The 11,914-nt window shown below is 35.6% G+C and overlaps 1 protein-coding gene across 1 annotated transcript in view; it reads left to right on the forward strand.

Annotated features, from left to right (window-relative positions):
• CDH7 (cadherin 7) overlaps positions 1–10,534 on the forward strand; it is a gene marked incomplete at both ends in the record, with an annotated part of 69,324 nt that extends 58,790 nt beyond the window's left edge. The window contains 2 exons of the mRNA XM_084260020.1: positions 2,603–2,854; positions 10,041–10,534. Of these exons, the coding sequence (XP_084116146.1) occupies positions 2,603–2,854; positions 10,041–10,534 (746 nt within the window). The remainder of the gene's footprint in view (positions 1–2,602; positions 2,855–10,040) is intronic.
• Between the last annotated feature and the right edge of the window lie 1,380 nt (positions 10,535–11,914).

Consider the following 11,914-nt stretch of genomic DNA (forward strand, 5'->3'; position numbering starts at 1 on the left):
GGAACACAGGCAGCACTCTCCTCTGCCCTTACAGTAATAGGCAATGATGAGGCAAGAAACAGGGACAGCCAACAGATTAATACTTGGCTCCAGGCCTGGAGGAATTTTGTGACAGAACACTCCAACGCTAGCAGAATTTTGTGGGTTTTGATTATGGGTCAGTCTACATGATACCAGGCCTGCCTGTCACAGACAGGGTACACCTGTCTCAGGAAAAAGGACTCTTTGCAAAGGGGGTTTTAAGGGCTCATTGAAAGCCCTTTAAACTAGATTTAAAAAAGAAAAGGGATAAAACCGGGCTTGCTTGAGGTAAGCCTGGAGTTGGCATGCCAATATTTGAAGGGTAGTGTACTAACGCATTCATTCAGTCTGCCATCTCAGTGGAGGTAAGGGATGGAGATAAATGTGGCACATTAAAAACCACAGAAGCACCTGAGAATGGTGACATAGAAATTAAGACTCCTGGCGCCCCAAAAGTGGCTGGATCAATAGCCTCACTGAAATGCATCTACACAAAATTATAAAGTATGAGCCACAAACAGGAGGAGCTGGAAGCCATTTTGCAACAGGAAAACCATGATACAGTTGCAATCATGAAGACATGGTGGGTTGATCTACATATCTGGATAACAGGCAAGGGGTAGGCAAGGAAGGAGAGGCAGTAGAGTAACCCTGTATGTTAGGGAGTGTTTTGACTGTCTAGAGTTTGATGATGGTGATAAAAGAGTTAAGTGTTTATGGATAATAATCAAGGAAAGGCAGATATCATGATCTGAGTCTGCATAGATGACGCAATCAGGATGAAGAGGTAGATAAAATATTCCATAAGCAGCTAGAAGAAACTTCACAGTCACTAGTCCTTGTACCTGTGGAGCATTTCACCTTACCAGATGTCTGCTGGAAATACAATACAGAAAAAAGAAGTCCAGAAAGCTCTTGAAGTATGTAGAAGATGTGAAGATGTGATTGAGTGAGCCAGCAAGGCTGAACCCTTGGACCCTGCTAGATCTGTAGTAAACAGAAGAATTTGTGGATGGTTGCATTTTGGGCATAGCAATCATAAAATAGCATTTTTGATACCTGGAGAAGTAGGAGGAGCAGTTTTTTGCTGGTTTAGGAGATTGGTTGACTGAGTCCCTTAGGATGCAGTCCCGAAGGTCAAGGGAGTCCAGGAAGGCCAGACAATTTTCAACAACAAAATCTTAGAGGCACGGAAGCAGGCCATCCCCAAGTGCTGAAAGACAGTGGGACAAGGAAGAAGACTGACCTGGTTGAAAAGAACTTTGTACGGAACTCAGCAACAAAAAGAGAGTATATGGCTTTTGGAAGAAGGGGCAGGCACCTCAAAAGGATTACAAGGATGCTGTGAGGTTATATAGGAAGAAAATTAAAAGGGCCAAAGCCCAGATAGAACTGAATCCAGGTACTGCCATAAAAGGCAATAAAAATGTTTTTATAAATACACTGGCAACAAAAGAAGACCTAAGGTGAGTTGGATGTGGGGAAAGCATGATGACAAAGGATGAGGGAGTCTGATGTAACTTACGTCTTCTTTACCTCAGTGTCTAATCCCACTTGCTCTCTAGGTACCCAGCCCCTGAACTGGAAGACAGGGATGGGGAACAGAATGAAACCCCCATAATTCCAGGGGGAATTGTCAGTGAGTGACCTGCTACACTACTGGGACACATACAAGTCTATAGCTGGTGGAAATACTCCCCAAGCCACTTTTGTGTCACTCAGTCCAAGAGAAACATTGAGGTGCTGGAGCATGTCCAGGGAAGGGAAACAAAGCTGGAAAAGGGTATTGAGCAAAGGTTAATGAGGAGCAGTTGAGGGAATGGCGGTTGTTTAGCCTGGAGAAAGGAGGTTGAGTGGAGACCTTATGACTCTCTACAGCTACCTGAAAGAAGGTTGTAGCTGGGTGAGTGTTGGTCTTTTCTCTCCATTAACAAGCGATAAGACAAGAAGAAATAGCCTCAAGTTGTGCCAAGGGAGGTTCAGAATAGATATTAGGAAAATTTTCTTCACTGAAAGGGTTGTCAAACATTTGCACAGGCTGCCCAGGGAAGTGGTTGAATCACCATCCCTGGAGGTATTTAAAAGACATGTAGATGTGGTGCTTAGAGATGTGGCTTAGAAGTGGACTTGGCAGTGTTAGGTTAATGGTTGGATTTGATGATCTTAAAGGTCTTAAAGATAACAACTTAAAAGATTCTATGATTCTCAATAGATCCTTGGAAATTAGACCTGAAACAGATATATAGAATCACTGAAGGTTGATTTTTTTTCTTTTTTTACAATGACCTCATCTTCAACTATGAATCATGAGTGGGAAACTATGAGCTTAATTTCAGTGAAATAGAACTTTGCAAATTTAAAACTTTTTTTGTAAAATTGATTTTTTTTTGTTTAGTGGAATATAATTTCTCAGCTGATCCTGTTTTTGCAGTTTTGAAAATACATGGCCATGAAAAATAAATGTGTTGAAATAATTTTAATGTGTTTATAAAGTCCTTTAAGTAATATACTCTACTAATTATACACTTGTGTTTTACAAAGATCATGTATTTCATATTTCTCTTTGTATTCCTTTATCTAGATAACACTGCCACAGTATTAACCAGAAGAAATGGATTCCGAAGACAGGAACAATCTGTTTTCTACTTGCCAATATTCATTGTGGATAGTGGATCACCTTCACTTAGTAGCACTAATACCCTAACCATCAGAGTCTGTGATTGTGATGCAGACGGTATTGCTCAGACATGCAACGCAGAAGCATATATCTTGCCTGCAGGTCTTAGCACTGGCGCCCTGATAGCAATCTTGGCTTGTGTCTTGACACTACTAGGTATGTCTTCTTCCTGTTACTATTATTTTCTGTTCAATGCATAGTGTGTGTGTGGGGGGGGGGGGGGGGGGGAATGTATATAAGTTTAAACTGCCCTCATCCCCTTTAATTTCTTTAAACAGGGACACATAACTTCAGAGGCAGAACAGCATTTTCTATCAAGACACTATGTTTCTATGTCAAGCTGCCTCCAGAGATTTATGTGAAATAATAATAAAAAAAAATAATAAAAAAAAATAACAAACCCCAAAACAACACTTGCATCAATACTTCAGAAAGGGCAACATGGTTTATGGAAGTAATTGGCTTATCATACTTGCCATATAACCAGTATCAACCTGTGTCACTTTTTCGCTTTTAAAATTTATTGATTTGCAGAGAAGAAAAGACATTCAGAAACTACAAAAGATGTAATTTACTAATGGGAATCATCATATTTAATTGAACATCTTCTACAAAATGATCTTTTGTTACTTCTGCAACTGGTAGCACAGTTGAATTTTATGTTGTGCAGTGAAACTGCAACTAGATACAAAGCAGTGGAAAACAGTAACACAGTATCAACATTCTAGTTTGGTTAGCGTTTCTCATTTCATGCCTAGTTCTTAAACAAAATAACTACGTGGTGGTAGTAAAGGCTCAAATTGAGGAGTAAAGATGAAGCATCATCCTATATCTGCAGGACGCAGGTGAGCAGAAGTACAGTTTTGCTTATAATCAGAAAGACCACGTGTTAAAAAGTGTAACAATTTACCATTTAAGAATCTTCGTGGGTGTTGTTATTGATGGAACGATTTTTCTATTCCCTCGCTGTAAATATCAGTCTAAGAGAAAGGGGAGGACCATAGTCTCCTCAGATTGGTATAATCCCAGGGGTGATTTATCTGTCAATGTTATCCAAGTAGTTTGAATATGTCAAATCAAGACACCTTTGTCCAGACTTTTGTTCATGGCAGCATTTCAACAACATATAGATTTATTTTCTTACTGACTTTGATTCACCTCACCCTCAGGCTTTGGAAGGAAATGGCCCTTCTGCTACAAATGTTTCTAAAAGACTCAAAAAAGGAAATCCTCTTGCATTATTCTCACAGAGTAAGATCTATCACTACCTCTGCAATGAACTGAACAAATTTAGTCATTCTATGTTTAGGAGATGGCATTTCTAGCTCCTAAAAAAAAAAAAGCCCTAACAACATAAGATTGTTTAAACTCACCCAACACATGGATAGGCATAGGTTCAAGGAGAAATGGAAGGGAATGATTTCCAAAAGTTTATATGAACATTTTTAAAATATTGTTTATTAGCAGCATTTCCAGGCTATTTACACACCCAAGTGAACCTTATTTGAACATGAAGCTAAATGGCAGAGTTGAAAATTAAAGAGAATGATATGTCTTTCTCTCATATTAATTGACATTGATATCAGTGGAAAAAAGCCAATTTAAAACTTTGGTTGAATGTATTTAAGAAGAAAAGTTCTGTAACATTTGTGACTGAAATTTCAAATTGAAATGTCACCACATCTATATAAAAAGGGAGTTTCTGAAGAATTCATAAGAGACAACTTCTGACACAAGACAGCATGGCCTGGGCATAAATGTTTCTTAAATTAGAGCCATATTTCTTGATGAGGAGCATTCAGTAGTTACACACCATGTTAACAGGCAATATCTTCTGTATTCTACTCATTAAACCAGGGATCAAATACAAACAATAAATCAGGAAACCTGAGCTTTCATTCTGGTCACTTTTAGAGTGCCGAGCAAGCTTTTGCTTAAGGATTAAGGATAACCTTTGTTAATAAGGCATTTGAATAGCAGGCCGTGCACTGGAGAGGAATCTGTCAGCTGACCACTTTATCATTGGTTATAGATGTCAAAACTTTGCACTTCCAAATTCAGCTGAATTCATCACCACTGTGTATCCAAATAGACATTTGTATGTGTTGACTTTGAATCTAAATTTTTCTTTTTAATCACACTTCCAAGATTCAGACCCAGTTTAATCTGTGTTTGTATGCTAACCCTTGCTTCGAGTGCTACACTTTGGTACTGTATCCTGCTTGGTGTTTTTGGGTTGGTTTTTTTTTTCCACATCCATTCCTGAGAAAAAATCCTAAAGTTCCACTAGCGCAGTATGAAAATAAGCTTCAGCTTTTGGCAAGTGATTCCAGGGCTCAAACCAAAGGATGCAGCTTTTTGTGTAAGAGTTTATCAGTGAAAAGAGGAGACAGGCTACCGGATTATTTTTTTTTTTCTAACCCAAGACTAACAAGCAATGCAAATCCAGTCAAATTCATCAGTGTCATCTCAATTGGAATACCAGTTGTAAAGTGATGGAGGGATGAGATTTTCATAAATGTCATAAACACATGCATTCTGGCACTACTATCTTCAATTCTCAACAAGCTCTTCTTAAAATTAGTGTGATACACTTTGGTATTTGTTCTTGTTCCACATAACCCTTTGTCTAAGAAACAACCATTTTTCTTGACCAAGGCTCGGATTGTCTCAGTGGGATTTCTTCTTATTATTTTCACTGAAGCAACCAATTGATTTTTTGATAAGCAAAAAGTTTTTGCTAAGAAGGAAGAATGTTATTATAAAATAGTATTTCATTATAATTGCATGTAACGTGATATAGATATTTTTAAAGTAAAATAATTTTTAAAATTTAAAGAAAAAAAACCAAATCTTTTTCCTTCCTCATATTGACTGATGGAGATTAAATTCTAAATTTTATTCCACAGAAAAGTTCCAGTACTTTGTTAATTAGTAAAAAATGCTTTACAGTTATTCATTCCACAATGAAGTTATGTTTTAAAAGAAAAAACTTAAAAAGAAAAAAAAAAGTGCTTGCAATTTATTCTATAAAAGACATATGAAAAGCTAGCTTGTATTCATTTTAGACTGTACATATTTTTTTAGACAAGTAAGTAGGAATTTTTTAACTCCTCTGAAAATTATATGGTAATTTAATTCAAGGTAATTTGTTTTTCAGTTAGCATCTTCCAGACACAATAATTGCTTTTGTAACAAGTGTTTAGCATAAAATGTGTACATAAAATCACACAAAAAAAGAACATTCACCTGCAGATAACCCAATCGTATTTGAGAAGCTAAAGATTTTCTTTGTATTGAAACAAAGAAAGCTAGATTGACATAACACTTTTTCATGATTTTAATCTTGCCTACTTCTGAATATAATCTATTTGAACCACCTATTTTCATAGAAACACTAAAGAAAGCCTCCCATTACTGTAGTACTAAGTTAATAATACTTTGATTAAACTTAAAAAAAAAAATTAAATGATTATTTTTTCAGTTGAAAGATGGTGACTATGTTATTATTATCATAATACTTACAAGAAACCAATTAAATCAACACCCAATTAAATTGTGTGACTCGTAAATAAGAACAAATAGTCCTAGTCATAAAGATCTTACTGTCCAAATAGGCAAAATGTGTACAGAGTGTGACAATGTAGAATGTGTGATTTTGCTCTTGCAGTTCTAAAAGTGATAAATCTGTATCTGATTTCATGTGAGGGTATCTAAATTAAGCCATTTAAAAGATGGTTATGAAATGCAGAAGACATTTTCCAAAAGTTGCAGAGCTTGTTAGGGTCACTTGGTGTGGGCACTTAAAGGTTATAGTCACTTTGGAAATCTCATTCATATCCACTGATTAAACAACAGTTATGTATAAAGCTTGTTAACTGGGAATTAAATGCAGGTTTCCTGAGCCTCTGCCTCTATAATCCCCAAATCTCATCTGACTGTACTAGCAACTGTAAGGTATAACTAAATTGGTTATTAGTGTGCTGCTTAGATGGCTGAGGAGCTGCAATCTTAAGCTTTATGAATCTTGACACACCTAAGGCTTAAACCAATGTGCAGATTTGCCCACAGCTGATGCAGCTTAGTGCTATAGTAAATGCCAGGCTTAAGGGTATAGTGTATACAAGGCGTGATGATGCTTGTGATTTACCTCTGTCCCTTACTGTATAGCTCTGCATGTAGCCTTCTCCCTCAGGTTGTCTCAAGGCTTTTATGATTTCCTTATAATTCTGTTGCAGTTGCCTTGAGTGCAAAAGGAAAGATTGATACGAAATCAGAGAAATATGTTCAGGTGACTTAAATGTGACTTTTTACCAGATAATACCAAAATGGAAATTTCATAATAATATAATAAAGCACACTGCAATATGTCAAAGGAAAAAAAAAAACACTCTTGTATTCAATGGTGTTTGTTTGAAGACTAAGTGAACTGAAACTACTGATATTATCATTCCTTTTATAGAGACACAAGAATAAAGATGTGTATTATCACAGCTAATATAAATACTAATGACATTTCCTCTTGGCTATTGTACCTGTTAGACAAAATCAACATTTCTAACATTTCAGGTAAATCAGAACAAAAGGTTATTTTAGATCTATATTAGGTCTGCTTCTTTACCCTTTATAATTAGCTGCTTATGATATTGATTGATTTATTTATTTTTTAAATCACATATGAAATCAGTATTGCCATTTTATCTCTTTAGCATGAGTTTGGTGTAACAGTAGGAAGTCAAACTAGTGGTCTCAATGTGCAGTACTTGTGCCCCTAAAGCTTTTTCACTGTGTTATTTCTTCTCTAAAAAGCATAAAATTAGGATATCTGGATGTTCAGACAATCATTAACTACTGACTTGAACTTTGGTTTTGTGATAAATGCAGGAAAAAACCCCACCATGACTTGATGAGAATTGGATAAGCTGTAAAACCATTTGCACTTGATTTAGATATCAGTAAAATTTGTTTTGGGCTTGTATTCACCTTTGCACTTCCTGCAATGCAGCTAAAGTCTTGTTCATTTAGAGGTTAAGCTTTATTCTTCTTAGCTGTTGTAAAGGCTAGAAATTAATAATCTCATAAAGCCATCTAAATGCTAAAATATTTAACCTTTAGAAAGACTCCTTATTTTTCTTGGCTTCAAGCAAGTATGAGATGTACAAGGAATACTGTATAAAATATTCATTGTATCCTGACTTTTATTGTACCTTTAGGCAGATCTGCCCACTAAGTTTCATATTTTTCACTTATTAGCAGGTATTTAACTTTCAAAATTAAGTCTGTTAAGAGGGACAGTGGTGTGAAAATGCATTTACACTTGAGTAAAGGAAATGATTAGCTGCTTACTTATACGGCAGTAAGAATTGTGGCAGTAAATGTTAAAAAAAATTAAAAAGTTATGTCAATAGCAATCTTGGCTTACATGTGTATTTGTACTGACAGAAAACTAATCTGTCTTTCACTTTAAAATATCTTTTATAATAAGGAAAAAATCATTAAGAGTGGAGTGCTATTGTCTCTAAGATGACAATTTTATGCTCTCTGTTGTATAATTTACAGCTCAATTTGTATTATACAAATATCAGAATGTTTTGAAATTTCACAAAAGCTTCTTTAAAGGTCAAAATTTTACATAGCCAAACTTTTTATCTAAATATTGTTCAAAGCAAAATGCCCTAAACTAGTGGCTTCTGAATTCAATGCATAAGGCATGAATCAGGGAGATGCTAGTGGCAAAAACGTGAGTGAGTCTGATGCTGCAATAATATAGAGTCACAAGGCATCTGTTAGTAGTTGAATCATTAGATGTGTGCCTTGTAGCTACTGAAAAAGGGGAAAAAATGTTGCTTAATATATTTGTCAGAAAATCCAGAAAAAAAAAATTAACTTCCTCCAGTTTTATTTTTAGACATACATAGATCCAAAGGAAAATAAAAAGAATTTCAGAAAGTTCACCTTTAAAGTCATCTTATGCTTTAACCAATTCCAAATAGTACCATAACATCTGTAGACATGTGATACAGTTTTCTGCATGCGCAGTATCTGAGTGACTCGTGATCCTAATATGCAATCACACATCATGATATTGATTATAAAAATTCCTCCATGGAAAGAAGGACTTTCAAGAATGACAGTTCTACATTATGCAATTTATGGAGGCCACATTTGAGATTACCTAGAGAAGCTCAAGTTTAATTTTATCTATATCAGCTTCTGTTTTTCCAGATGTTTATACAGCATTTACTTGTTTTATCAAAGTACTGTAAGTAAAGATTATAGACCTTAGACACACAAATTCATATAATCACATATTCTTAATATTAAAAATAAACATAAAATCAGAAGAGATCAAGTGAATGTAGAATGACACTTTTCAATGTACTGTTATTTTGGCAGTCATAGTGATGTTTGTTATTTTCTAGTAGTATCATTAACTCAGCAAATGTTATCCAGATGCTACAATATAGTATTAATGATTTTCTAGAAGGATGATTCACATTCCATCATGTTCCACAGATGGATGCAATATTGATGGTTCCATATTTTGTGTGTCAGCAATGCTGTTTCTCTACCAAAACTGCATTTGAACAAGAGGAGCCTTTAGTTAGTTTCTCCCACTTCTTTTGGCTGTCACTGCAGTTTAGTATTAGCTTCCAAGCTGAAAGAAATTTTAAGGAATAAAATTTAAAAAAAATAATTACATTTCCAGCACTGGCTGATCCAATAAACTCCAACCCTAGCAATTCTCATTAGATGTAATTCATAAACCTCAAGTACAGTACTTTGCACTTTACAGGGAAGTGAGGTCTTACATACTTTTAATCCAGAAAGTAAGACAAGTCTTATTTTACACATTGCTTAACAATTCAATGTTCTCCAATCTATGATTTTTCTAATATTTTTTTCCATCAGAGGCCATATACTTTAGTTCAGCCACTTCTTAAACTATGGTTGTTAAATTCTATTCAGTTACTTTATGAATGTGCTTCTATTGCTTGGGCAATTAAGAGTTCAGGAAAAGGTCCTTTTTTATTTCATGTCTGTGAGATTGTAATAGTCAGACTGAACTAGTCCTAAAATTTATGTTTGGCGGACAGCATAGGATATAGAATTAGAGATGAAGATGTTAATCCAGCATGGTTTTGGAAATAGATTTTTGTAACATCTAAAAAGCTTATGGTTTTAAAGCTGTTTCAGAACCTGCTAAGCTTCAGATCTGACTGCATAAATTGCCTGCTATGTCCTTGGGACTTTGCCATATAAATTAATGAGTACTTCCACTACTAGAAAAAGTATGATGAAACTTTATCATTGCTAAAACTCCACTATTTCTATGTTCCAGTTCTTGTCTTACTGATTGTCACCATGAGAAGACGGAAAAAAGAGCCCCTTATTTTTGATGAAGAGAGAGATATCAGAGAGAACATTGTCAGGTATGATGATGAGGGTGGCGGAGAAGAAGATACAGAGGCTTTTGACATGGCTGCCTTGAGAAACCTCAACATTATTCGAGACACCAAGGCCAGAAGGGATGTGACACCTGAGATTCAGTTCTTGAGCAGACCGACTTTTAAAAGCATCCCAGATAATGTCATTTTTAGGGAATTTATCTGGGAAAGACTAAAAGAAGCTGATGTGGACCCCTGCGCGCCACCCTACGACTCCCTGCAGACATACGCATTTGAGGGGAACGGCTCGGTGGCAGAATCACTCAGCTCTTTAGATTCCATCAGCTCAAACTCTGACCAGAACTACGATTACCTCAGTGACTGGGGCCCTCGCTTTAAAAGGCTTGCGGATATGTATGGGACTGGACCAGAATGCTTATACTCATAGCCTTGGAACCCTTCTCTGAAAATGCACTGAAGAATACTAGAACAGAAAACCCAACCTTACAGACTGAAGAAAGTTGTAAATATTTCTCCATTTTTAACCTTTTAGGTTTTTTTGCCTTGGTGGAACATACCTTCATTAGACTTGTCCTAGGGACTGCACTGACCACACAGAATTTAAACATTTGGTGGCATTTTTGATAAAATGAAATGCTCAGCCACGTTCAAATAGATAGCAACCCTCAGATACCTGCAGAGGCAACTCATTTTCAAGAGTATGTTATGCACTGTGACCTCAATGAGCCAATGATACTCTGTAGATGCCTTTGCAGCATTAGTATATCTTGAACACACTGTCTCTTGTATGAGATAAGTGTAAGAAGAAACACATTTACCAATATATAATTCAATACGTTATTAAAATATATGTACTATTTACAGATGGAAGTTTTTTAAACAAATTTTCTTTACAGTGTTGCATGTAGTTTGGTAGGCCAAAAGCAAAAGGACAGACATGAAAAACAATCAAAAGCCCTGCAGATTTTTTTTTTTTTGCTTCTCCCTCTGTGTTCTCAGAGATACTTAATTAGAAGTATCTTTAATTTTCTGGTGGTGTTATGAAAAATACTGTTTGTACTAGGAAATACCACAATGTTTTGTCATCAATTTAATGAAGTAGTTTACAAACCATATAAAATGAGAACTATGGAGGGGTATTCCTATGGTTGAAAAGTTTTGTGATGCCCATGTAGGTATAGAAAAGATGTTGCTATCTATTTGCTATTTTTTATTATCTCTTCTGATTTATACAGGAGAATTTATCCTTTTTTATTATTATTTGACATAAAGTGTTATATTTATTTTGGAGCTCAAATCTCCACTAAATTCAGGTCCATTTTACTGCCTCATGGTATTAGACTTGTCAGAACGTGCTGATTTTTCTCCAGTCAGATAAATGTAGGAAATGAAGCATGGAAATGGAGAAATTACAGTAAAGCAATCTCGCCCACCATTCATCTCTGAGAAAGGAGAGCAGCTACAAGGACATGCAGTTGTTCTTCTGAGCCATTACAAAGTCTGAGACATTTAAATAAAATATTTGTACATTAAATTTTTGGAAAGAAGACTACAGAGGTAGCTGGGAGTGTCTTTAATGCAAAACTTAATTTTCAAGGTTAACTATTCTACATGCTTCAAAGACTGTAAACGCTTTGTTTTTCTCCTTCCCCTTCTCTTTTGCTGCTGATGAATCACAGTAAAACACTCTTCAATTTCTTTCTTATGTTAAGCAACATAATTCTATTATTTCCAGAAATCATATTTAGATCCTGCTGCACATAAGTATTTTTCCCCAAAGGTGTTAACTCACTACACATAATTTCTA

The sequence above is a fragment of the Gallinula chloropus genome, assembly GCF_964237585.1.
Source record: "Gallinula chloropus genome assembly, chromosome: 2".
Taxonomy (NCBI): domain Eukaryota; kingdom Metazoa; phylum Chordata; class Aves; order Gruiformes; family Rallidae; genus Gallinula; species Gallinula chloropus.